Source organism: Pelodiscus sinensis, chromosome 14 (genome assembly GCF_052426305.1).
Source record: "Pelodiscus sinensis isolate ZL-2025 chromosome 14, ASM5242630v1, whole genome shotgun sequence".
In the NCBI taxonomy this organism is placed as follows: domain Eukaryota; kingdom Metazoa; phylum Chordata; order Testudines; family Trionychidae; genus Pelodiscus; species Pelodiscus sinensis.
The window spans coordinates 25,519,883-25,547,726 of record NC_143065.1 but is presented as its reverse complement, the minus strand read 5'-3'; the positions used below and the strand labels follow the sequence as shown (position 1 = coordinate 25,547,726).

Here is a 27,844-nt window from a genome sequence, read left to right as displayed (position 1 = left end):
AAAATACTGAATACATAAGCAGCTGCACGCTTAAAGCTATGGTACCATGGTGTCCGACACACTAGCCACACGTGGCTATTTGGCCACTTGAGTGTGGCTAGTTCATTATAGCAGTAGCCACTACAGTGGCTGCTGCTTCAGAATTGTTTGGACACCACCGTTAGTTACTCAAACCATTACTACATCTCCTCCTAGCAGACAAGTAGCTACAGAAAAATATCCAAAACAAATAAACCACAAGGTAAATGAGATGTACAATACCTGCACTGCCCACATGATATTTTTCTAATGAGTGCAGAAAGACAGTTGTATAAACTCATTGCAGATGCCAAGCAGAAAACCGATATTATTACATACACTAGAAGGAAGAACAAAAGTAAATGACAAAAACATATTCAGCACAAAGATGCTCTTGCAGGAAGGAGGCAAAGGCTAGCAAATACCTGTGATAATAGTAACAGAATAGTGGCATTACTTATGTCTCTTTAAATCAAGATTGCATCAATAAGTTTTCAATACAAGAAGTACTGAACCTTAAATCCTGTTATAAAAATTCACACCAACAAGAGATTTGAATTTTAATGTTTTAAATGTCATTTTTAAAGGAAATAAAGTTCATGCTCACATGTGGGGTTTTTTTTGGGAGGGGAAGGGGAAGAGGCGAGGCACTAATACCACTAAGAACAGAACAATCACTTTCTTAGGCCACCAGAGCTGAATTTGTAAATATTGTGGGTACATTCCAAGACCAGTTTTCTTGCAAGCTTTTACAGAAGCTGAGATTTTGTAGGTGGATGAGCAAAGCATAGGCACCAACTCTGTGGGTGCTCTAGGACTGGAGTACAAATGGAAAAAAAACTGAGATGCTTAGCACTCACTGGTGGGTCTGGTCAATCAGCTCTTCCCCCTCATCCCCTCCTCACTGGTCGGCGGAAGGCAGGAGGCACTGGGGGTGGGGAGGGAAGGAGGAAGGCCAAAGCACACTCAGGGGAAGGGGTAGAATGGGGAGAAGCAGCATGGGGGCAAGAAGAAGTAGGATGGGACTTTAGGGGAAAGGGTGCAATCAGTGTGGGGCTTGGGATGGAGCAAGAGTCAAGCACTCCAAGAAATCAGGAAGTCGGTGCCTCTGGAGTTAAGGACTAAAAACTATTGAGGTGGGCTCTTAAAGATACTCTATTTAACTATCTCATAATTTCCAATAGTGTGTCTCACTTGGAAAAAAAATGAGCTAAAAATTGTGTATTATTAATTGTGTTACAAATAGAAAAAGATTCCTAGAATTTTGGAGAGGCAACAGAAAAACTGAAAAAACAAGACAAACAATTATTTGTAGTTAACTGCATTTCCCAGCGAGTCTTATCCTACCCTAAATGAAGGGTTCATGCCTGTTGCCATGGAAGTTAGTGATGAAACACCCACTTGCTTCAATAGGAGCAGCTAAGAAAGTTAGACTTTTGTTGAAATGGATGCTTCACAGACATGTCCAATAGTTGTATTAAATAGTAGAGGACCTATTATGCTTTGCCAAGTCCATACCCCTCCAAGCCCCTCAATGCCCACTGGCAGAGGGCCCACTATACTATAACTCATAACTGGCCTGACACTACCCCCAAAACACTACCATTATAATATATTCCCAAAAAGTATCTTGTAAGTTCAGGACTTTCACTGCATGATGTATGTCCTGGCTGTGTATAAAGTAGTATGTATGTGTACTAGAAATATGTTCTTAAAACATGTTTGAGAGGCAGTGCATAAAACAAACTTGCTCTGGACAAAAAGCATGGGGATTTACCTGACTGATTGGCTTGAATGCAGGCAGAGGATAATTAAAGGATCTTTACATACAACATAAACAAAGCAATCAAGTTAACAAGCAGAAAACAACTTAGTGAACACACAAGAAGTCTTCCTGACTTTTGAGGCAAAGGCTTTGTCTACACTGGCAGAAATAAAGTGCTGCAGGAACCCCTGTTATGTCTCCACACTGTCAGTTGCCAGTGCAGTAGTGTGAACAGAGTTTTGGCAGCATTTGGAGTGGTGCACTCTGGGCTACTATCCCACAGAGCACGTCTTCTGCTGCTGAGGCTTGTGGGAAGGCGGAGGGGGGCTGTGATGAATCCTGGGACCTCTCCCAATGCCTCGAGGCACATTGCTTCACGTCCCAGCAACTCTTGAGAGTCCGTCTGCATGTGGCATTATATCACAACAGCTTTTGTGCTCTAACTCCTTGGTCTGGGGGGAATGGATCCTAAACGCAGCTATTTGGGCTCTGACTCTTTGGAGGCAACAAATTTAATAATTTTTGTAAGTGTCCTATGACAGGGAGATGTCTCTGGGCAACTGAGGAACTGGGGTTGACTGACTTTTACCTGAAAAGCAATGTTTAGGCTGGCAGAATCTCAAGGAATTTGCTAGCAAGATGGACAGGCTGGAGTGTCACACAGCTGACACACAGCTTAGCAGCATGGTTGTTATATGCTGAGGCAGAAAGGTCAACACAGTGGCTTCCAGTTCTGGGTGGTCTGAGCAGAGTATCACAAAGCCAGTGCGTAGAAAAAAGGATTTACACAATAGATTCCTCATCAGTCACTTACATATAATCAGACTTAACAGGCATATGATTTTTCCCTCAAAAGAATATTTATACCAAAATAAACATTTATCATATAATTAACATTTAATATATTTTGATAGTGCTGAATGGTTAATATTTATTCAAGCCTAAATGTGTGTTCTACTATGCATCTCAAAATAGTTTCTCTTTATAGTACCATAAAAAGATCAAATACCAAAAAACACTTCTTCCATTCAATACACCAACAACAGTCAATGCACATGTACAACTTTACATGAGTGAAGCGATCCAGGTGAATAGGTTACAATGTTATAACAGACACCAATAAAATTCAATAAATGTAAAGTTAAGGTGCACACTCCTTCAGTATACTATTTAATTGGCTTGTTTTTCCTTCATACCCATCAGATAACTGAACCATTAGCATCTAATTTGAATGTCCTGGTGTTTAAACCAGTTAGGTCACAACATGAACCTGCTGAAGGACTTCACTCCAGATATTGTAAAGGATGTCAACTGAAATTAAGAATGCCATCTAAATTAATATAAGTGGAAGGAATTCACCAAACAACCCACAAGCCAAACAAGACACACAAACCCAAAATTAACTTGTTAGGTTTTTATGTAACAAGAACATGAGCGTCTCTATGGTATGGGTGGGCAAATACCGGCCCACAGGTCAGATCCTGTCTGTCAGAGTTAGCACCTGGCAAGCCTCCACACCGACGTAAAGACTGAACCTCTAAAATCTGGGACTCTCTGGTCTGGCAACATCTGTGGTCTGGTAGGACCACAGATATTGCTGGACCAGAGAGCCCCTGCCAGCCAGGTTCAGAAGTGCGGCCCAGGCTGGGATGTGCTCCCCACCACTACTCAAGTGGGGCTGGCGCGGTGGGAATAATAGCCTTGGTCAGGGGGGTAGAGAGAGAGAGACAGCCCCAGTCATGGCTGGCGGCAAAGAGCACTGCCCCAGCCAGTGCTGGAGTCAGAAGGGGGAGTCATCACTGAGGCGGGTGAAGCCCCGGCTAGAGTTGGTTGCAGCGGGGCTGGTCCCTGCCTGGGGCTGGCACGGTGGGGGACGCAGCCCTGGTCAGAATTAGCTTGGTGGGGGGCTGGAGGCAGCATCAGGTGACAGGGACTACAGCTCCAGTAGGGAGCAGAACCTACAGCCCAGGTCAAGGCTCCCTACTCTCTTTGCCCGGCAAACCCTGTTGTTTGGTATCAGAGGGGTAGCCGTGTTAGTCTGAATCTGCAAAAGCAACGAGGAGTCCTGTGGCACCTTATAGACTAACTGAAGTGTAGGAGCACAAGCTTTCGTGGGCAAAGACCCACTTCGTCAGATGCAGGTCCTGCATCTGACAAAGTGGGTCTTTGCCCACGAAAGCTTACGCTCCTACACTTCAGTTAGTCTATAAGGTGCCACAGGACTCCTCGTCGCTCCTGTGGTTTGGGACTACTCAAGTTCCAAGGGTGCCGGACAAGGGAAGTTTGAACTATATTACCTGTGCCTCCTGCAGCTGTGATCCCTGGATCTGCGATCACCGTTCTTGGCTAACATGAGAGGAGATGATCTGTACCTGCGGAGGTACAGGTAACTATAGTGGCAGTGGCCTACCAGGGACTAACCCTCTGAACTGCTGATGTTTTATTACCCACCCCGCTCTATGGTGCTATCTATTATCTTAGCTCTTTACACACTTGAATTTATTTTCATCTTCCTATAAGGAGATGGTACTATCATCCCAATTTTGTATGCTCACCACCACACAACTCTGTGGCAGAAGCAGGAATAAAATCAACTCCTCCATGACAACATTCAACTTCCTTAATCACCAGAAAAACCTTTTTCCTCACACTATCCCCTGCCTTTGTCACCATACCCTTCCCAACTTCTGTAACAAATGAGGCAGGGATCCTGCAGATGCTAGCTTCATACACTTCAAGTCACCAAATGAGGCAGAGGAAAAAACAACAGGTTATCATGCAAAAGTTTCCTCAGGATTGCATCATTTGGAAGATAATTAGGTCATTGGTAGCATGTACAACTCTGTCCAATTAGACCAGGTTTACTTAGGCCACTTGGCCCTACCACAAGGAGTCTGGTGAAACTACAAATCTAAAATAAGTTTAGAGAACGAATTAATGTGGCTAAGTGGTTGCTCTAGAAGAGTCCAGATATTCAGCTACAACATTCCTTCTAAAAAGATGAACAAAGGGCATCATATGCACTATTACTTTTTTACCATCAAAGTTTGGGTCCATCTCTCACATATACTTCATACAAAATAACTATTGCCTTAGCACCCTTAATGGAGAAAAATTGGCATGGGGGGGTGGTGGGGAGGAGAGGAGAGAAGAAGAAACCATGGAGAGAAACACACACACACACACACACACACACACCCCCACCCCTTTCCCTCCCTCCCTTTTTTTAAAGTATGTCTTATTCTGCTCCCTCAATAAATGAAGGGGGAATTTAAAAAAAAAAAAAAAAAAAAGGTTAGCTGAACCTTGACTAAGTCGGAATTAAAAACTAAATTCAAGCAGAAAATGTATATACATAAAAGAAATCAAGTGAGAATTATAGATATCACTTACCTAGCCATTTGTAGAAGAAATAAAGTAAGACTAGCATGACGCAACAGATTATCACAAATACGATAACTGTTAGAGGGGTTAAAGTAACATTATCATCTTTCTTTCTTCTTGTTTCTCCGTTTTCAGGGTTTGCCTCTACCTTTAAATCCTCACTGCATAGATAAAAAAAGATTTCAGTTATAGACAGTGACTATGACCTTAAAAACAAAGTGCCTATCTTGACCAACATTTTTGCTTTATTAATTTAAGTAGTCCCTGATAGTACAATTCAGCAAGGTCATTAACCATATGCCTAACTTTTAGTATGTGCATAAGCTCATTGACTTCAAAAGCTAGGTAGTTCAGAACATGCCTATCTGAAGCTACTCTAGATTCATAAAATAACCCAGAGAGCTGTAAGAGTAGATCAGGCAGAACATTAATATTTGACAACCTAAAGGAAAAAAAATTAGTATATATTCTGATCTTCCATACTGTCAGTTTCCTATTGTGCACTTAAAGAAAAATATGCCAAATTCCCAATATATCCTTTGAAATTCTCTCCTACTTTTCTATAGATCCATCCTGTTTCACAAAAGGTAATGATGAAATATTTAATTCCTTATATTAATCTGTTTGAGACAAGAGGGTCAAACCTTAAAAAAAAACATTTAACAAAACAATCTAAAGTTACCTCTTAAACAAAAAACAAAACAAAAAACAGTTATAAATGGAACACTCATGCCTTCCTTTTTTAGGAACCACTAGTCCAAAATCTGCTGTCATCTACATTAGTATAAAATCAAGAGTTACAACTTGTTGACACTTGAAATGCTACAGCAGTACAGCTGCTGCGCCACTGTAGAGCTTAAGTATAGGAGACACTACCTTTGCCAGTAGGAAAGATTAATCCATCACCATACCACTGTCTACACAAATATTTAGACTGTCTTAACTATGTTGCTCAGGGGGTGTGGATTTTTCACACCTTCATGTAACACAACTGGAGTCAATCTAATTTTCTAGTGTAAACCAGACCTGACCACACTGATTTCAGTGGAGTCTTCCTGGGTAAGTCAGTAGGGAATTTATCCTAAGAATTCAAAACCACTGAAAATGGATCTATCATTGACAGGTGTTTGTATTATATACAAATTCTAATAAGTGTTTAGGAACTTGTCCATCTCATTAAGTATCTGAAAAAACATAAAAGTTAGCAAAATCCAGTTAGTCAGCTACCAGTTTTTCTGCTTCTATATTCCATAATTAAACAGGGAGATAAAAAAGACAAAGAGGTGTTTCATTAGAGGTAACATTTCTTCATATAATACAAATGTGCTCCATATTTACACCGTATCACAAGAAATAATCTTACTGAAACCATTAATATGTTACACCAAACAAAACTAAAAGCCTTTAACCAAACAGGCAAACTACCTCTCTCACACTACCCCAAATCCAAAGGCCATCATTTCAACATGTCAGCATTTGTAGATAAGGTAATGATTACCGTATTTTCCGGTGTACAAGACGACCCCCTAATTTTTAGTTAAAAGATAGGTTTTCGTCTTATACCCCAGCGCCCCTCCGCCTCCCCAGCTTTGCTCCCGGTGTCCCTGGTCTGCTGGAGACGGTCCCCAGCAGACCAGAGGCACCGGGAGCAAAGCCGCAGCAGCCGCCTCAATACCCGGCATATAAGACGACCCCCGATTTTTGGGGGATTTTTTTTAGCATCAAAAGTCGTCTTATATGCTGGAAAATATGGTATTTTACAAAACCAACAAGGAAAGAATTTTCTAGGTATAATGCATACTTTTCTGTGAGGATTTGTTTTAAGTTAGTGGCTTACAAATCTGAAGAAGCATATTTTCACTGTGTGCAGTCAATGATCGGCAACCTAGGCTAGTGAGTGGGCCACAAGTAGTTCCACCATCTTAGTGGTCCTCAAGATTGTCATAATCAAGATGTTCTCCTGGGATATGATAGTTTTGCTAACTGTCCTTGCATACTTAGAACCTGCAGTGTGCGCCAAATCAGTCATAGCAGCACTTGGATTGGATTCAGGAGCGCACGGCTTTCATAGTCAACATGTGCAATCAGCACACACTACACTTCACAAGTCCTTGTTTTACACGCACATCACTTCAGTAAAACAAGAGGGGGAAAAAAACTGTGTGGATGGAAACCAGCAGAATCTGGCAATCCTGCAAGTGGACAACAAAATGTCTCATGGGCCACACACAGAACCTTAATGGGGGCCCTCTGCCCTTGCCTGTCAGGTTCCACTCCCAGCCCCTGGGGCTGCCAGGACCACAGATGTTACCAGACCAGAGAGTCCCAGACCTGAGAGGTTCAACCTGTAAAGAATAGAACTGAGCAAATCCACACATACAGATGTGGATATCCACAGATCATTTTTGCAGATGCAGGTACAACACTTATATTTGCATAGGGCTCTAGTAATCAACCTTCTCTAGTAATTAACCTTCTCTGTTAAGATAACGAGACTGAGCTCCTAGAGTCTATTATAAGATACGTTTTCCAATCTTTTAATCACTCTGATGGTTCTTTAATCCTCTCAATTTATGAACATCCTTCTTGAATTATGGCCATCAGAACTGGACACTATTCCAGTAACAACTGCACCAGTGCCAAAGGCAGACAATGTACCCTCCTTACTTCTGCTTGAGATTTCTGTTTTATACAGCCAAGGATCACATGAGCTTGTTTGGCCAAAATGTCAAAAGTGTACAGAAGGGTGAATGTAGTACAATACTGCATGCCATGGATCAACAGCTGCCTATCTAACATAGGGACATAAAAGGCTTCCTTATGCTACGAGTACCTACTGAGTTTCCCCTTTGCAAAAATGGAATCATGTTTACTGCAGTGGGGTGGATGAAATTTTGGTAGTTATTCATACAGGTTAATATGAAGTCTCGGTCTTTTCAAATTTGCTAGTATTTTTACATTTTCTTCACAGAAACACGTCTTTGATTACCTCCTTCCACTGCACAGAGATATGGCCACATCTGACAAACCAAAACAATTATTTGTACCCTGTCCACCACAAACAGGATTTAAGACTATTCAAAATGTTTTTCTCCACTTTCAGTTACACAGAGAAACCCCTGTTGAAGCATAAATATCCATCCAGGTTTCCTTTAAAGTGTTTGTGAGCTTGCACACACTTTGTGCTCCATTTCTAGGTATATGAGATAAGAATAATTTAATGAACTCAAGGCTATGCAGAATGTTATTTATTCATGCTAATGCAGTTTTAAAAAATATAAACTGGAGTGCCAACCTTTCTTCACGATGAGCAACGAACCCAGATGAAATTGTGGTGTTTGAGTGTTATAACAGTATGGGGATATTCTTACATTGGCTTATTGTCTCTTTGGCTTTCACTTTCAATGTCAATTTATTTACTAGCTGTGTACCTTTTAGTAGTTCAGACTTCTCTCAACCTAACTCTTTTGTGTGGGAATCATTTTTTAAGAACTGGATATGCCTTTAGTGTTTTGCCAGAAACATTGGCATGATTCATTAGATGAATTATATTTTTGACATCAATGAGATAAAAAGCTAAAGACAATATTTAGAAGCGGCATATTTCTTATTGTCCTCATGTTTCTATCTTATGAGCTTACATAGTAGTACATATTTACTTCAGAGGTTTTGAGAGAATACATATGTTAAATATAAGAAATGCTCAGATACATATGGTAGTGGGAATGGGGAACCTAGGCACTGGGAAACCACGACTGCCCAAAGTCTCACAGGAAATCCAAGGCAGAACAGGGATTGTACTTTAGTTTCCTAAACCTCAGACTGATGCCCAGCAACTGGACCATCCTGCCTCACGCCCATTATCACCACCACAGACATTTAGAACTGCATTTTACATTGCTTAATAGAATAGTTATATCATTTAATGAAACTTACTGCTCTGATACTCCACTCCAGTAGCCTCCCAGTGCCACGGTGAACACAGCAATTAGAAAGATGACAACCATACTGTAGTCAAACTCTGGCAAAGATGGTGAATAGAGTGTTACGTTAATCCTACCTCCAAGGGCCTGAAGAATGATAAATGTAGGAGTTACATACTACAGCAGAATATGCAGTGCTTATCCTGTTTTTAAAATCAGATGTTATCTTCATCTTCTGCTGCACACCAGGTCAGAGTATTAAGTCAATTTTACCGGCTGCAACAGATGAAAGTGTATAATACATGATAAGACAGAAATAACCTGGAGATTCTTGTAATACCTTTATAAATGTTATCTGCATTTTTGTGAGCAAGACCTCAGAAGCATGAAAACGTCAAATACTTTTTTTTATTGAGACACTAAATGATATGGGGTACATTGTATCAGTAAGTTAAATGCATGTGTGTATTCTTGGGTCTATGGCTGGATTTCCTGTGAAATCTGGAATCACTAGAGGTGGTTAATGCAGTGTTGTTATACAGATGTTCAGCTGCTAAAGCTCCACTGTCTTGGGAATGGAAGGGGACACTGACTAGCTTTACCTGTTTCAGAAGCCCCTGGAAACTATATAAAGTATCATCTTGAACTAAGAGGCCTCCATTTTCAACCAAACTAACATGAACCTTTAACCAGAGGCAAACCTTGTCCACAGGGTCAGAAGGATGTTGAGCTACCAGATTCACTGCATGGAAGACGGGTAGCATCTGACTAAACACATACTGAGTTCAGACGCCTCATTCTTTATTACACCTTTTTAGTGTAATACTTGTTCTAAAATATGTCCACAGAGCTCTGTGAAATCTGTCTGATCACTGGTAACCCTGCCACTGTTCCTGGAGAGAGCGAAACATAGGGGCTGAACTACAGCAGAACTTCTGGGATAGACACAGTGAATTTCAGGGAGACAATCCTGTTCTGATGAGAGATGAATGGGGCCCTGTCCTGAGGAAAAAATGACTAGAGGCCTAAGACAGAATCCCTGGAAAATACCAGAACACAGATAAAATTAGCAAGATGACAACCATACTGTAGATAAAAGGTGCAGTTACCTCCAAATTGTGACATATATGGTAGCTGTGTGTGTAGTCCAACGCAACAATTGTTGACGGAGGGCCACTCCCAAGATTTTGGAAAGTGGTCGAGTGCAACACTCTTCCATGGTATTAATGGAGGAGATGCAGGGTCTGGGTTACAGAAGGGAGCTTGGAGTAAAGGATTGGGGTGCAGAAGGGAGAATGGAGCCTGGGAGGGAATTTGGATATAGGTGGTGGTTGTGACCTAGGGCAGGGAACTGGGGTGCAGGATTTTGGGATGTGACTTTATGTAGAAGGGGACTGTGCTCTCTGGCAGGAGATGGGGTGCCAGATCTGGGAGGGGGTATGAGTACATGTGGAATAGCAGGGCAGGAGTGTGGGGCAGAGTGTTAGGGAAGGGAGGGGCTGAGGTGCCAGAGGCAGGTTCTTGCCAGGAAACTTCCCTGCCTGCCTGCAAAGCTAGAGGCTTGCAGAGCTTAAAATGTTTCTGCCTGCTTGGCCGTGTACTTGAGTGAGTGAGCAGGAGGGTTGTGCTTTCTGGCTGCTTCTTATTCAGATACGCAGCTCCCATCGGCCAGCGGGATTATGATAAGGGCAGGAGTAGCATCTGACCCCCCCCCTCCACCACCACATCATCCAGACTGGGAAAAAAAAAGCACCCCAATCCACATTTGAGCGGCGTGTGGGGCTGCCTGGCAAGCAGGGGAGTCTGCCTGGGGCTCCCCCACTGCCTCCACAGGCTGGATCCAGTGGCTTGGCAGGCCAGATCTGGCCTGTGGGCCGTATTTTGTCGAGGTCTGGTGCAGTTAGATAGTGGTGAATTGTCAGGAAGTGCTAACAGGGATAGTACATACTGTGGAAGGAAAAAAACATAACAAGAATTTCTCAGCTTTTTCAGGAAACGAGTAGTGATAAGATATAAAAAAGGGAATTATTAACTGTTGAAAAAAATCATCATCCAGTTGAGAGTTGCAAAGAGAGACAGACAAGTTCAAGAGCTGACAGAAGCACAGCTAATTCACTTTCTATCTGAGGAGGACCTGAAAAGAAATGATGGTCCAAACAGTTCAGCATCAGAGTGTCTAGCAGGAGAGGAAAATCTTGGTTAAAACTCCTAAAGGGAAGCAAAGGAAGAGGACAAACCATATCACACTCAAAACAAATCAATCACTTCTGCCAAGTTCCTGCAAAGATAAATGGGTAGAGAAAAAACAAGTTTAGTCTGTACCTTTCTAGCTGCAACTTGAAAGCCCAGCTGCTTGCAGAACAAGAATGTGAGAGAGCTGACCACAAGAAACAGAGTCAGCACATCAGCCAGAAGAGAAAGAAGGAGCAACAAGATGAACTCAACTGGGACAGACTGTATCAACAGAAGAACCCTATTCCAGTAGTTGGAGGCAGACCCTATGTACAGAGGGAGGCAGAGACGCAAAATTGTTTCCTTTCTTTACAGAAAGAAAAGACATGGATGTGTTTTTAAATGCCTTTGAAATGAAGTGTGAACTGAAACAGGTGCTATGAGCAGGCAGTGTTTGGCATCATTACTGTCAGTAAAGGCAGAGCCTTTCACTCAGAGAGGACTATACAGTTTATATGTAAAATTGCCTCTTTGCAAAAGTTTAAACTGACTTCTATATCTTAAAATCATAGCTAGACAAAAGCCCTGGACAAGTATGTTTAGCGGGGAAAATGGCAGATCATGGGTGCAATAGAACTGGCTCACAGAGTGTGGAATGGGCCCAAGCAAACACCCAAGCCCAAGGGTGCAGACATCTATCACCTGCTCCAATGCAGAGACACCACCTCAGAGGAAATCCTGGGGCAGGTGTGGAAAAGCAATGGTCATCTATGACAAAATGCAATAAATATCTCAATTCGACCACAGACCCAATGCAGTCCTCCAAAACCATCCTGCACCTCAGCCTTACAATTAACTGTGTGACAAACTTCTGAGGGAGCAAGCTCAGTAGAACAGTTCAAAGGAAAGGCAGAAACCAGAGATGATGCAGAGGGAGAGCTAAGAGATTTGTGAACAACCTGGATGCAGGAGAAAAACCAAGAGAGGAACGGAACATGACAAGCAAATTTTGCTACAGGGAACACAGTAGAGATGAGGAAGGGAGGATTTAATAGTGACTCTATGGAACATGCTAGCAACATACTGATTCTATTTTACTTTCTATATGAGAAAAATCATAAATTTTAGAAAATCTCCATTATCTAAACATCATAGTGACATTGAATACATTTGAAAATCTGAAGTAACTGTTGATGCAATTAGTAGAATTCAGGGAAATTACACTGTTTTAATTACTGAGCTTCAGTCAATCAAGGTTATATAAACATGGTAGAAAAGTCAGTTGCTATCTGTTAGTCGAATATTAGCATTACATATTGCATTGTCACACTATAATATAGTAACTTATATCTGGTGTGTGTTTTGTCCTATACAGCATTCCAAAGATTGGCTATTGGTCATGACATTTTCCATTCTATGTTCTCTTTTAAATCACTGTCTCTATGATCTTTTTCTAATCTGTACATTTCAACAAAATTTAAATACAGGTCACTGTTGATGAATAGGTGGATAACAGAAATATAGTCTGCTCATTACTATTAGCTGAAGGAACACAGTTAGGTACATCTACACAGCAACATTATTTCAAAATAACTTAATCACGCAGCAGGCAGTTATTTCTAAATAACGTTGAAATACTGTTAAGCTGCAGGACTTCTTACTCTGACTCCTGTAACCCTCACTGTACAAGGAGTAAGGCAAGTCCTAGAGGAAGAGTGCTCCATTTCAAAGTGAGCGTAGAAATTCCCAATTTCAAAATAAGCTATGCAAATTGATGTAGCTCAATTTGTGTAGTTTATTTTGAGTTAAGCCCTGCTGTGTAGACACACCCTTATAGATTAGCCTGGAAGGGAAAAGAGCATGACTGAAGTCTCAATCCCCTTTCTCTAAACGTGAAGTTAAAAGCTAGAAGAAAGACACTGTATAAACACTTGAATCAAGTTAAAAATACAAGATGCCTGTCTAACTGGACACTAAACTATTAGGATGGATCATATAATGATGATCAATGTAATTAGGAAACATTTATACATATCAAATTATTACAGTATTTTATCAGTCACTTACCTGCTGCATATCCATTATATCATTATATCTTACAAGAGCAACTGGAATGGTCACATTTTGTAGATCAGTCTTGTTACCTGAAGGAGAAGACTAAAACACAAAACTTGTAAGGGGACCTGACAGCATGTTTGCTAACACTACTTTATACACAGTTGATCCTCTGAACACCAGTATTTATGTTGATAAAAAGGACATTAAGAGGCAGGTAACTGACTACTCATGTAGTCAGCACAAATTGTATCGACTAACGATTAGTCAATAAGGAGAGGCACTCTGTCCCGGTCCAGGAGCTATCCCAGATGCAAGCTCTGCTGTTTACATGAGGGAGGAGCCAGATACACAGGCAGCCAAGCTTCGACTAGACTTAAACTGCAGAGCTACAGAGGGGGTAGCTCCTGGACTTGACTGAGCCGGGCTTGTTCAGTCTCGACTCACATGGGATCCAGCAGCCCCTGTCTGCAGGAGGTCCCAGGCTGCTACCGCAAAGCAAGCCCTGCCTCTGGGAGCCCAGGCTTGCCACAGGCAGAAGCTGCTCCAGCAGCAGCCCCTGTTCGCAGCCAACCCCAACCACCATGAACAGAGGCTGCTCTGCAGTAGCCTCCCCTACCTCCAACCCACCTACCACTGCTGCCTCTAATAGCCAGTTCCCCCTAGCACCAGCTCCTGTTTCCACCCCCGTTGCTGCCTCTGATACATAGCGGGAGCCGGGGGAGCGGGGGGGAGGGGAGGGGGAGAGAGAAAGAGTGAGTAATCTGCGACCACTCACTTACATTCCTAGTTCGTAAACAAAAATCAACAGAGATGGTTCAAAGTTACAGAGAAAAACTCAGCTATTTATAAGGAAAACTGTGCTACAGCAAAGGCTAACATTACAGACCCAGAGGTGTTCTGGTAAGCATCTGATGCTTTTATGAATATAATCAAAACCCAGTAGTTTGGCTCCAATAAACTTGTTCTAAAAGGTGGGTTAACTATTTTTAAGCTAAAAATCCATCAATAATGTTCTATTAATAATGTATTTTGCTATATTGAAATGTATTTGCACAAACTAGAACTATACATATAATGTACATAAGATATCCAATATCGTTAAAGAGCAAGAAAAATAGGTCATGTATGTCTGGCAAAGTGATAAGACATGATCAAAAAGAACTACCCTTATCTTGCAGTTGTTAGTCATTTTTTTCCTTTTGTTCTTCTGTATCAGTTGATATTTTTAGTGATTGTTTTCTCCAGCAAAGATTGCTTACACACTTTAGATTATACTAATGCTTAATAAAATATAAATTGTTCAGTTAAAGATTATGCAGCTAAAATTAGAGAAGAATGAAGATAAGCTTTTTCATTTAGTTGTTTGAATATAAAGAATAGGTAACCAGAGGTCAATAAATGCAAATAAGATAATGTCAGTTTAAAGAAGATTACGCCATAGAATGTGAGAACTTACTAGACCAGTTTTAGTGGCAATCAACAGTATTTTAGCACCGTGATTTTGAGCAGTTCTTGCTTTATCCACAAATGAGCAGTTTCCTCTCATTACAACAACTGCCTTGTCCTTTATAATAAGAGTAGAAGGAACTTCAGCATTACTGCAAAGCACTTTGGATGTCAAATTTTTCAAACTCCTGGAAGCCTACAAAAAAAAAAAAAAAAATCAGAAATGTTAAACAAAAAAAAAACCTAATCAAATATTAATTTCCAAGATGGTTTCTCATTTATTTATCCCACCAAAACATTTATTTACAGGTAGTAAATGGACCTAAGAAATATAATGGCATAGTTGACTCAGCAATGTGGGTTCAGAATAGGAAATCAGTAGGGAGAGAAAAAAAAAAACAAAACACACACACACACATTCAGAAAATACTAGCACACACACAGGGACATTCAGAAAATACTAGAACTAGAAGGGACCTCAAAAGATCAAGTCCAGTCCCCTGCCTTCATAGCAGGACAAGGGCCATCTATATAAGGAGTGGGGAACCTCAGGCCTGGGGGCCAGATGCAGCTCCCTTAGCTTGCCCGGATCTGGCCACCGAGGCTCAGCAATGAAAAGCCCATACAGGTGCTCCAGTCCCCCTGCCGTCCACCCGCGGGGCCGGAGTACATAAAATCTACAAGCCTGGGCCCCCTAAGTTCTGGTGTGCAAGGTGAATGTGAGGAGTGCCTTTTTCCTTCTCAGTCAGGGGCTTCTCACTTTACTTCTCATTTGTGTGCAGCTCCTGACTGATTTTTCTGTGGGTCAGTGGATCCTGATGCAAAAGAGATTTCCCACCATTGTTCTAGATCATCCCTGATAGATATTTATCCCAGTTGCTCATAAATATCTCCAATGATGGAGATTCCACAACCTCCCTAGGCAATTTATTCCAGCGTTTAACCGACCTGACAGGAAGTTTTCCACACATCCAACCTAAACCTCCCTTGCTGCAATTTAAGCCCATTGCTTCTTATCCTAACCTCAGAGGATGCATTTCATCAAACCCTGATGACTTGAAGATAGTTAACTTCTCTCAGTAATTTTTAACTAGCTCTTTTCCTTTAACTTCTAAACCTACTTCATTTCCACCAGCATTTACTATGTTAGGCATCCAGTCACTACCAACCTTCTTGGTGAAAACTGAAACGAAGTCGTTAAACACCTCTGCCACTTCTACATTTTCTGTTATTGTTTCTCCCTCTTCATTGAGCAATGGGCCTACCCTGTCTTTGGTCTTCCTCTTGCTTCTAATATTTGTAGAATGTTTTCTTGCTGCCCTTTATGTCTCTAGCTAGACTGAGCTCATTTTGTGCCTGTGCATTTCTACTTTTGCCCTTACAAACTTGTGTTATTTGCTTATATTCATCCTTTGTCATTTGACCTTGTTTCCACTTTTTATAGGACTCCTTTTTTATTTTTAGATTATTTAAGATCTCCTGATTAAGCCAAGATAGTCTCTTGCCATACTTCCTATGCAGCAGAATAGTTTGCTCTGGGGCCTTAATAAATGCCCCTTTGAAAAACTGCCAACTGTCTTCAGTTGTTTTTCCTCTTAGTCTTGCTTCCCATGGGACCTTACCTACCAGCTCTAAGTTTGCTCAAGTCTGTCTTCCTGAAATCCATTATTTTTATTTCCCCCTTCTATCATTCATGTGGGTTCACCGCAATACTAACAGATCACAAAAATTTAAAAGCATAGCAATAAGCAACTGAATACATTTGAGATTTCCAAACCAATCTTAATCTCTTTACAGCCTACTTCAAGACCAAAGCTTCTCAGCAACTAGGCTTCTGAATATGCTTATAATGAGTAGCAGACAGCAGCTTTAGATAACCCCACTGTCGTACACAAGTTTAATCTTGCAAAGCAGCAGTGACTAAGATACATATCCAAACTCTGGTTCATTTGCAACACACACACACACACACACACACCCCCCCCAGGACAGTAAATTAGCCTTAAACCAAAGTAGTTGTAGTATAAATAAAAATCTCCATATATTTAATTTTAGTTTTATAAACAAACATTAGGTCCTATTCAACAAGCAAGTTGTTTTCTTTGGCTTGTCAAGCTACCCCTACGTTTGGCCACAGCTGGTCCTTGACAAAAGCAAGGCTGTTGCACTTCCTCTGATTTTGTACTGAGCCAGCCTTGTTTATGAATCAAGGGAAAGAATATTTCTTTGATTATTTACAAGCCTAGAGCATTTACCAGTAACATAAAGGGTTGTGAAAGGAAAGGAAAAAGCCTCTTCAAAATGTTTGTGGAATTTTTCTAATCTTGGCTCAAGTGTGAGTTTTAACCATGAGTAAGGGACGGTAATATAAATTCCAAATAATCATTAAAATACTGCCACCTGAAAACCCATTTGCAATTAAATCTATTTTAAACACATTTTATGCAAATGAACATGCTAATCAATATTGGCAAGTCTTATTTTAAACCTACCAAGTTCCAAAATAAGGTGTATTCCAAACAAAAATCACTTCAGTCAAAGTATTCCAGGAACATTGTCCATTTAAGTACATTGCCCTTTAATTAGATCAGCATTCAAAGCAAACAGCAATAAAGCTCCCTGTCCCACACCCGAGCCATGGGATGCCCTTCCTTTTGCCCCTCCCTCCCCGACATTGCCTCTGTACACCCTCACATCAGTAGTCACTATCCCTCACCATGCTACAAAGCAAGGAGAAGGCTACCGAGAGCAGCTTCAAAGTAGAGGGCAGGAGCAACATGGCAGTGGGAGAGGGGGCACTGAATTGTGTGGCACTTGATAACCTGGTGAGTGGGTTGTGTGGGCCACACTTTAGGCTAAATGTATATTCACAGTACTAAATTTAAGGATTGTGTTATGATTATTCTTGACAGAAGATAAGTAGTGGTAACTAGTTAGAAGTTATCCTAATGAGAACGTAGAATATAGGAATGTCCATACTTGGTGAGACAAATGGTCCATCTATCCCACTATCCTGTCTTCTGACAGTGACAGGTGCTTCTGAAAGAATGAACAGACCAGGCAGTCACAAAGTGACCTATCCCCAGTTTTGCATTCCCTGTTTTTGGCAAACAGAGGGGAGGGACACAAAGTATGGAATTGCATCCCTGCCCAGCCTGGCTAATAGCCATTGATAGACCTATCTGCCGGGATTCTCTAGTTTTTCAAATGTTATAGTTTTGGCCTTCACAACATCCCCTGGTAAATAAATTCACAGGTTGTTTCTGTATTGTGTGAAGTAGTACTTTCTTTGGTTGTTTTAAACCTTCTCCCTAGTTCTTGTGTTTGAGAAGGAGTAAATAACATTTCCTTATTTACTCTCTCAAAACTAGCCATGATTTTATAGACCTCTATCATATCCCCCTCCCTTAGTCACTTCTTCTCCAAACTGAAAAGTCAGTCTTTTTAATCTCACATCATATGGAAGCTATTCCATACTCCTAATAAGTTTAGTTGCTTGTCTCTGTTCCTTTTCTAATTCCTATATATCTTTTTTGTAATGAGGCAAACAGGTCTGCATGCAGGATTTAAGATATTGGCATATCATGGATTTATGTAACAATCATACTTTGTCTCGACATATTCCTAAAATTGTTAGCACTTTGACTGCTGCTGCACACTGAGCAGATATTTTCAGAGAACTACCTACAATGACTCCAAGATCTCTTTGAGTGATAATAGCTAATTTAGACTCCCATCATTTTCTATGTATGGTTCAGATTGTTTTTCAATATGCATTATTGTACATTTTTCAATAATGAATTTCATCTGCCATTTTGTTACCCAGTTTCATGAGATCCCTTTGTAACTCTTGCAGCCTGCTTTGGACTTAACTATCTTAGTAATTTTGTATCTTCTGCAAATTTTGCCACCTCATTATTTATCTTTTTTTCAGATAATTTGTAAATATGCTGAAAAGTATTGGTCCCTGTTCAGACTCCTATGGGATACCACTATTTACCACTCTTCATTATGAAAACTGATCATTTATTCCGACACTTTGCTTCCTATCTTTTATCCAATTATTGATCCATGAGACGACCTTCCCTTTTATCCCATGTATCTTACTTTAAGTGCCTTTGGTGAAGATATTTTCAAAGACTTTCTAAAAGTTTAAGTACATTATATCCATTGGATCACTCTTGGCCACATTTGTTGACTCCCTCAAAGAACTCTAATAAATGGGTGAGTCATGATTTCCATTTACAAAAGTCATGTTGTCTCTCCCCCAACAAACTGTGTTCATCTAGGTGTCTGGATTCTATTCTTTGCTACGTTTCAACCAATTGCCTGGTACTGAAGTTTAGGCTTACCAGCCTGTAATTGCTGATAGAGCCTTTTTAAAAATTGGCCGTCAACCAAAGATGATTTACAGGATAGTAGTTCTGAAATTTAATATTTGAGTTCTTCAGAACTCCTGGTCCTGGTGATTTCTTAGTGTTTATCTATTTGTTCTACAACTTCCTCTAATATCACCTCAGTCTGGGACAGTTCCTCAGATTTGTCACCTAAAAATAATGGCTCAGGTGTGGGACTCTCTTGCATCCTCTGCAGTGAAGACTGCTTCAGAGAATTAATTTAGTTTCTCTTAACAGTTTTATCTTCCTTGAGTGTTCTTTTAACAACTCAGCTTCCAGTGCCCCACCGATTGTTTAACAAACTTCCTGCTTCGGATTTATTTAAATGTTTTCATGCTTGTTTTTGAGTCTTTGGCTGGCTGTTCTTCAAATACTTTAAGACTTTTAATTGTACTTTTACACTTGACTTGTCAAATTTTATGTTCCTTACTATTTTCTTCAATAAGATTCCTTTTGGCCTCTAACCACTTAGTTTAGCCACAGCAACACTTTTTTGGTCCTTTTTTTTTTTTTTTTTTTTTAAACTTGGGGTATACATTTAAAATAGCACTGATTTTACTCAGTTTTCCCCACCAGTAAATTCCACTTGAACCAAAGCTATTGTTGGTTTCATAGTTCTTAGACAGTACAGTTACATAATTACTCACAGTGTTATCCAGGGTATTTGGAAGAGATATCCACGAAGGATTGTAAAATATGCAGTAGTCCTTTGTTAATGGGGGTATCCCATTTCCAGAAGCATGAAGGATTCCCTCCTGTGCACTTACCTACAATATGAAATTTCTGTGTTAGATAACACAGTTTACACTACCAGTAGAGAAATAATATTCTAAGCAAGAAAACAATTTTTAAAAGTTCCAATACCAAAAAATAAATGGAACAGATAACAAGATTAGCCTTAACTTGGTTTTGGTTGTGTATTGCAAGTGAGAAAGTGGAAAGCTGATACGAGTTTGTATGGCAAATCAAAGCAAGGGAACACTGGTGCACAAGTACATTTCACATTTGTCATTCATTTCTCACACACACAAGGCTATGAAGAGCAACATAAAGAGAGAGAATGCCTCCAGGCAAGTATTCTTAAATTTCACATTCCCTTTACACTGGAAAAAAGATTAATAACATACTTGATATAGCCAGTAGGGTATGTGATGTACAAGTCCCAAACAAGGCAGCTTGTTGGACCAGGTGAGGTTAGCCCTGGCACCACTGCCCCCGCCCCAGAAAGGCTCTCAGCCCCCCTGCCGCCAGCCCTCCCTGCTGCCAGTGAGGGTGGGTTCCCAGCCCCGGCAGGGCTTCTGACTGCTGGCCCCCCCTTTCCCACCAGACTCCCAGCCACCTGGGCTCTCTAGTCCAGGGACAAAACTGAGGTCTTGCCAGACCACAGGGTCCCAGTTTAGAAGGAATCTACCTGTACAGTCATGGCCCCATCTTAAATACCTGTTTCATGTACATAGTTCACTGGGAATGCTCATATAAGTTTACTTTTGCGAGCAGGAGATGTATGATTAAGCTTTATATTTTCCCTGCTGTTATAGCAATTATAAAGATTTAGTCTTGGCCTGAAAGTTTTAGTTTCAGGGAGAAAGGGGAAATGCACGTGGGGGTGTTGGAAGAGAAGCGAGGTTAAACACAGTATGCCCATATTTACCTTAAAATTTAAATTGAATTCTAAATTGTAGGAATACTTAGGTGCAGATTATTTTGTTGGTCAAAGTAGCTATATTTTAAAAGATTTTTAAGACCAGATTTTATAGTTTATACCATGATGCAAGCCCTTTCTCTGTGTGCAGGCACAGAATTAAAGAAAAATGAAGATGTTAAGGTCTAAAAATTGATTTCTGAAAGTGCTCAGTAACCAATATTCATAAATTTCTGATATAGCACTTTTTACATGTATTTCTCAAAGACAGCCACTGACAGATAAAAGAACTACTCCAGCTGTGGATTAGTAATTCCTATAATTATGTTTAAAAATATATCTAGTCTTGCCAATCTTTTGACAAGATTATTGGAGGACCACATTAGAAGATATAGTTTCAGAATTCTTTATTACAAACTTCCATTTGTTTGTTTTTTGTTAAATTCTTTATTTCCCAGTTGGATACATACTTGTATAAATACAAAACAAATACAGACTCATAAAAACAGTCCGGCATTATGAATTTGTCCACAATAAAGGAAATATGTAACATTTATTTTCCGTGTTCCAGATAAAAAAAATATGATTTACGGTAAAATAAATTATAGCTAGAAGATAGCTAATGACAGAAAAGGTGTCATTTGTTTCAGGTAGGTGTTACCAGAAGAAAGTAAGTAATTGGGAACTGAGGAAAGTTATGCCATAATTTTAAGCTGGTCATCTTAACGCTCCTTGAAAATAGGCACTTACCTTAACATGGAATGAAGTAAGAGATAAAAGAAGTCAGACAGCCCAGTTGTAAGTTTTAGATTTCTCTTTGTTAGCTGTGAGGTACAGACTTAAGCAATATTAATAATGAAGAGATAGGTAGGAAAAGAGAGGCTTAGAATTTCATAACTTCTTATATAGATGGCAGGTATCTAATAGCTTGTATGCCTCTAATATTCTTGGAAAGGCATTATCCTTCTTCTATAGCAAACACAATCTCAAGAGAAAAAGGAGAAAAAGCAAGAGGTATTCCCGTGCAGTTGTTTCAGAGTTTTAGATCTGTCTGGTTTGAATGGCAACAATTCTCACGAAGAATAGCACGTATTTTCAGTCTGAGAATGAACATCTGCTCACCAACCAAAGTGTGAAAATAGCTTGAGCCTGTTAGTATTTTAAATGTACAGCCCTCCAGTTATTAGAGAAAGTTAAAAAAAACTGAAGAGTTTGTTTAATGAGTTATGATAAGCAGAAGAAATGCCAATCTTCTACCTCTTAAACTAAATCCATTCATCTAAAAATGTAAATTGCTGGCAAGTCATAATATTGATTATCTTACTTCAAATGGAGACAGAAGCGAGTCTGAGCAGCAAGAACTAGAGGCTTTCATATCAGCCCCTTCCATGACTGGAAGTTACAGTGTTTTCATAAGCAGTAATTTTTTTTAAATAAGCAATCACTTGTTCTTCAACACCTCACTACATTGTTTTGTTAAATACTGCTATCACCATTTAACCTCCATCAGTAGTAGCAGCAGCTTGATTATTAAAGCTGGTCTCTACTATGCTGGGGATCTATGCTGGGGATCCATGCTGCAACAATGAATCTAGGGATGTGAATGACTAGTCAACTATCAGATAAGCAAATGCTTATCGGATAGTCAACACGCTAGTTGACTAGTTGCTCCCCCCTTCCTGTCTATCAGAAAGAGGCAGCGGGGTGGGGATAGAAGGAGGTGCTGCAAAACACTGTGTGAAGCCTGAGGCCAGACCCTGGGCTCCATTTGGCACTGCCACTTTGAAATGCCATGAGCAGCCTAGAGCCAGCTGGGTGTTCCTAGCTGGCCCAGGTTGCATGCAGTGTTTCAAAACAGCAGCACTGCATGGAGCCCAGGGTCTGGCGCTTTGAAACACCACATGTAGTCCAGGGCCAGCTGGGAGTCCCCTGACACTGGGCTCCCTGTGGCATTTCAAAGCGGCAGTGCCACATGGAGCCCAGGGTCAGCTGGTGACTCATTGGCCTCCATGAGGCGCTGCTGCTTTGAAATGCCACAGGAAGCATGGGGCCAGCAGGGGACTGCTCGAGTCCCCAACTGGCCCTGTGCTCCCTGCAGTGCTTCGCCTTTGAAGTGTAGCAAGTCCTGGGGTTGTTGCTACACTTCAAAGGCAGAGGCACCTTTATCAACTCATTGAATAGTCGATGCAAATTGCATCAACTATTCGATTGACTAATTAATCAAAATTTTACATCTGTAGATGAATGCACCAGCTGTTGATTTATCACAATATCTGAATGCTCTCCTGTCAATGCTGATACTCCACCAGGATGAAAAGAGTAGCTATTTGCTTAGCTCAGGGGTGGGCAAAAGGGCCTCCATGGGTCGGATCTAGCCCACCAAGTGGGTTGATATAGCCCGTGGAGGCCCTGTCGCTCCCCTGCCCCCAGGCAGGCAATCAGGGCCTGGAGGTGGGAGGAAATGCACGGATTTTCCTCCACCCTGCAAGAAGTGCACGGCCCTTAGAAGTACCAGCACTCCTGGCAAGGCAGGAGGAGACTTCATGTGCTCCCCCACCCCCAAGCCCAGATTGGCCTGGGGGCAGAAGGGGGAGCATGCAGTCTCCGCCCACCACCAGGGGCATGGGCACCTAGGGGGAACCTCTAGGGTGGGCAAAGATTTTGTGCATTCCTCCACCACCAGACCAAGCACAGTCTGCGGGTGGGAAAGCAGGGAAGTATCCTGGCCCTGCCCCTTCTTCCTGAGGCCCACCCTGGTATAGCTGAAGTTTAGATCAACAGCAAGGGTTAGTGTAGATTAGGCCTTATTGTATACAAGGCCCTATGACAGCCAATGCTTCAAGTGTGTTGCATAATCCTACTAAAGCATGTAAATACGACCAGTTACTAATATGCACATTGGACCTGATGAGTAACAACAATAGGTATATTTATATAAAAAGTTTCCTCCTATACAGACAGCCAATCAGCACTGATGTATGGACAGAACGGACCTCAAAAGATAAGATGTGAGGTTAGGAAGCATCTGAAAGTGTGTATATTAATTTGACATTTTCCTGACCTTTAGTCTACCACATTGGAATGGAAATGCCCTCGCAATTCAGGCCCGGGTATAAATACTACGAAGATGAGCTCTGTCATAATGTTTTAAGCAGTTTTACTTCTGCTCCTGGATAGAAACTGCAGAACCCCAAAGAACCAATCCACCTTTTTCAGGTAACATTTCAGATCTTCAACAAAACAAGCTGTGAGTAAGTGTCGTTCAGGAAAATGAGCAAAGTTCCCAACAGAGTAAAAGTGAATGGTTCTCATCACAAGTCAGATAGCCAGACAGGACCAAAAGACACACACTGCACATAACACAACTGGCACTGGGTCATATTAGCTCACACAAACAGCCCAAAACCCAAACTCATTCACAGCAGCCACAGGAGTAGGATCCAGATTGCATTACACAGTGCTGAATGTTTCCACTACTACCCCATCATCCTTCCCCAGGATACATCTACACTGCAAGACTAAGTAACTAGCGCTATTCTGAAAGGACTTAGTCTGTGTCTACACTGCAGGCAGCTATTTTGAAATAGTGTCAAAATACTGTCAAGCTGGAGGACTTCATACTCTGACCCCTGTAACCCTCATCATAGGAGGAATAAGGGAAGTTGGAGGTAGACTGCTCTATAATTGCTGTGCAGAGGTTCCCTATTTCGAAATAAGCTATGCAACTGACGTAGCTCAAATTGCATAACATTTCAAGTTAAGCCTTGCAGTGCAGATGCACCCCCAGTCTTACATTGACACCCCCCGCCCCCTCTACAGTCCAGGAGTGTGAACTCAACCACCACCCCCCTTGATGGGGGATCCCCTCTCTTGGGCATGACATCATGCCACACCCCTCCCCGCAGTTTACCCACCCACCACTGCATCTTCCCCCATAGCCCCCTTCTCAGCCCCCCCACCCCCTTCCTTTCCCCTCCTCTCTCCCACAGCACCCCTCCCCCATAACCCCCTTCCCCGCCCCCCACCTGCCAGCCCCCTGGCCCCCCTTCCTTTCCTCTCCCCCACAGCCCCCTGGCCCCCCTTCCTTTCCCCCCCCACAGCCCCCTGGCCCCCCTTCCTTTCCTCTCCCCCACAGCCCCCTGGCCCCCCTTCCTTTCCTCTCCCCCACAGCCCCCTGGCCCCCCTTCCTTTCCTCTCCCCCACAGCCCCCTGGCCCCCCTTCCTTTCTCCTCCCTTCCCCTCCCCTCCCCCAGCCCCCTCCCGCACAGCTTCCCTCCGCTCCGACTCCCCCCCGACCGCCCCCAGGGTGCGGCTCCCGGAGCGCCGGGCGGCCTAGCGCGGCCCAGCCCGGCCGGGGCAGCGCGCTCGCCAGTCGCTCACCAGCGGGAGCAGCAGGGCCCAGAGAGCGGCCCGCAGCAGCCAGGCGGGCCTCATGCCGCTCATCCTCTTCCGCCCGCCCGCCGGGGCAGCAGCCGGGACCGGCTCGCCCTCCACCCTCGCAGCCCCCGGCCCGCCGCCGGCCAAACCCGGAGTCTTCGCAGCCCCGCACTTCCTCTTCCGCCGGCTACGCCGCGGGGGTGGCGGCTGCCAGCGGCCTTAGCCCTTTCCCCGCCTCCTCGGCTGGCTCCGCCCGGCCGCAGCGTGCCCGTGAGCCCCCGCCCCGGACAAGCCTTTAGGTGACGGAGGCGGGCGGCCTCGGCGCGCAGGGCCCTGCTGTCCTCCAGCAAAGGCTTCGGCTCCTCTCCATTGGACTCTTAAAGGCCTGGCCCAGCCTGCCCAGCTGGGCCCCCAAGATCGGGCCCTCCCCCAGCTGAGCGGTTCCCCCTTCCGACAACTGCAACAGGCCAGCTGCTGAAACGTTAAACAAGGGGTCCCATCCCATGGAGCAAGCAAAGGGCTTGTGGGATCCTTTGGCTTCAGTTTCTATTGCCAAATGTAGGTAGGGGGGCTGACTAGCTAATCACACAAACCCAAGCACCTTTGCCCTGCCCTTCCCAGAGACCATGCCCCTGACCTGCTCCTTCCCTGTTCACGCCAGTCTACTGCCCCTCTTCCCCCCCCACTTACAGGGGACTAGGATATGGAAGGGGGTGCAGGCTCTAGGCTGGGGTCAAGGGATTTGAGTATGGGAGGTGCCCTTGGCTGAAGAAGGGGCTACAGGGTGCAGGCTCTGTGAGAGTGTTTGGGTATGGGAGGGGACTCAGAACAGGGAGGGAGGTTGGTGTACTGGAAGAGATTTGAAGGGTTTTTTGCTTATCATCCGCAAGCACAAAAACTTCAAAACCAGTTTGCAGTGTGAGACTGCTGAGCAGGTGTTCATATGTAAATTTGACACCATCAAAATGAGTTGATTAGAGATTGGGAATGGCTTGCTCATTGCGTAAGTAATTTTCCACATTAGGTATTCTCACCTTCTTATCCAGATGTACCCTGATGAATTAGCTCTGATATAAAACTCCCATCTCTGTATTCCTACTATTTGAATCATTTTCTTTCCCTTCGTGCATCTGATGAAGTGAGTTGCAACTCAGGAAAGCTTATACCATAATAAAATTGTTAGGCTGTTAGACTGGCATGATTTTCCGCAAATGCTTTTAACGGAAAAGTTTTTCTGTTAAAAGCATTTGCGGAAAAGAGTGTCTAGATTGGCACGGACGCTTTTCTGCAAAAGCACTTTTTGCGGAAAAGCGTCCGTGCCAATCTAGATGCGGTTTTGCTCAAGAAAGCCCCGATCGCCATTTTCACCATCGGGGCTTTTTTGCGCAAAACAGTTTTTAGCTGTCTATACTGGCCCTCTTGCGCAAAACCATTTGCGCAAGAGGGCTTTTTCTCGAGCGGGAGCAGCATAGTATTTGCGCAAGAACACTGACAATCTTACATTAGATCGTCAGTGTTCTTGCGCAAATTCAAGCGGCCAGTGTAGACAGCTGGCAAGTTTTTCTGCAAAAGTGACTGCTTTTGTGGAAAAACTTGCCAGTCTAGACACAGCCTTAGTCTTTAAGGTGCCACTGCCTCCTTGTTATTTTTGCTGAAACAGACTAACACGACTACCTCTGAAATCTGTCAACGTGTGTTGCTTTTTCTTTATGCCACCTGACAATTTCTGGATAATAAACAAGTAGCCTGTCCTTCATTTTTAATAAAACTGTTTTGAAACTTTCTTATTCTTTATACAGCACTGCTCTTTACAGTGATTAGTGATTGTGCTCAAAACTGAACACAGAAAGCCCAGTTCTGCAAGATGCTCAGCACCTGCAAGTGAGTGTCAATTTCTCAACATTAGACCCAAAATCTGTGTTTCCAGTCACCTACAATCTTTTCTGATGCATATATTTGACTCTTCATTAAACCCTTGTCAAATGTGATTCATCATATGACCGTGATGACTGATGAATTTTTTTTTATAGAAACAACACTGAGGAGTTAAACCAGGGAAGATGCATGATACATGTCAAGCTTATATATTGGTTTCAAGAAGCTGAATAATTGGGGAACAAACTTAACAAAATTATAAAACTACTGTATCTGTGAACAAACAACTATTAGTTGTTGGAGGGAGAACGGATTCGTGTGCATGTGATTTCTGCCTCATTGGATATGATGGATTTAAAAACAAAAATAAAAATGTAGCATCCAGAGCCATTTCCCCCATACAATTGTTGCCAAGGCACCTTTTGACCCTAGGCACTTGAAATGTAATTCTATAAATAATTACTCCTTTGATGTATGGAAAGCCTTTTGACTTTGATTATGCCAAAAAAGCATTTTTTCCCTCAGTGTTCCTGGGTCTACTTTGTTCCTGGGTCAACAAAAGATAAACTGCAAGCAATTCCATCTCCCATTTTAGCATGCATAAATAATGAAAAGTAATGAGACACTGCGCCAGACTCAGACTATCCCTAAATAGATCTTATGGAAATAAAATAAATTTTACTGAATTAAGGTAAATACTGTTGAGGTATTTTGTATTAAACATGCAATTGTGTAGGTGTTGTGGCATTATATGTATCTTTTCTAGTAGGGAGAAGTCTACTAATTA

The 27,844-nt window shown here is 42.3% G+C and overlaps 1 protein-coding gene across 3 annotated transcripts in view; it reads right to left on the bottom strand.

Moving 5' to 3' along the window:
- SPPL2A (signal peptide peptidase like 2A) overlaps positions 1-25,387 on the bottom strand; it is a 55,213-nt gene extending 29,826 nt beyond the window's left edge. For all 3 annotated transcript variants that reach the window (XM_075897157.2, XM_075897156.2, XM_075897158.2), the window contains exons 1-7: positions 25,186-25,387; positions 19,811-19,930; positions 14,777-14,962; positions 13,330-13,419; positions 9,104-9,237; positions 5,177-5,328; positions 262-358 (exon numbers count right to left, since the gene is read on the bottom strand). In XM_075897157.2, the coding sequence (XP_075753272.2) occupies positions 262-358; positions 5,177-5,328; positions 9,104-9,237; positions 13,330-13,419; positions 14,777-14,962; positions 19,811-19,930; positions 25,186-25,248 (842 nt within the window). In that variant the 5' untranslated portion in view covers positions 25,249-25,387. The remainder of the gene's footprint in view (positions 1-261; positions 359-5,176; positions 5,329-9,103; positions 9,238-13,329; positions 13,420-14,776; positions 14,963-19,810; positions 19,931-25,185) is intronic.
- Between the last annotated feature and the right edge of the window lie 2,457 nt (positions 25,388-27,844).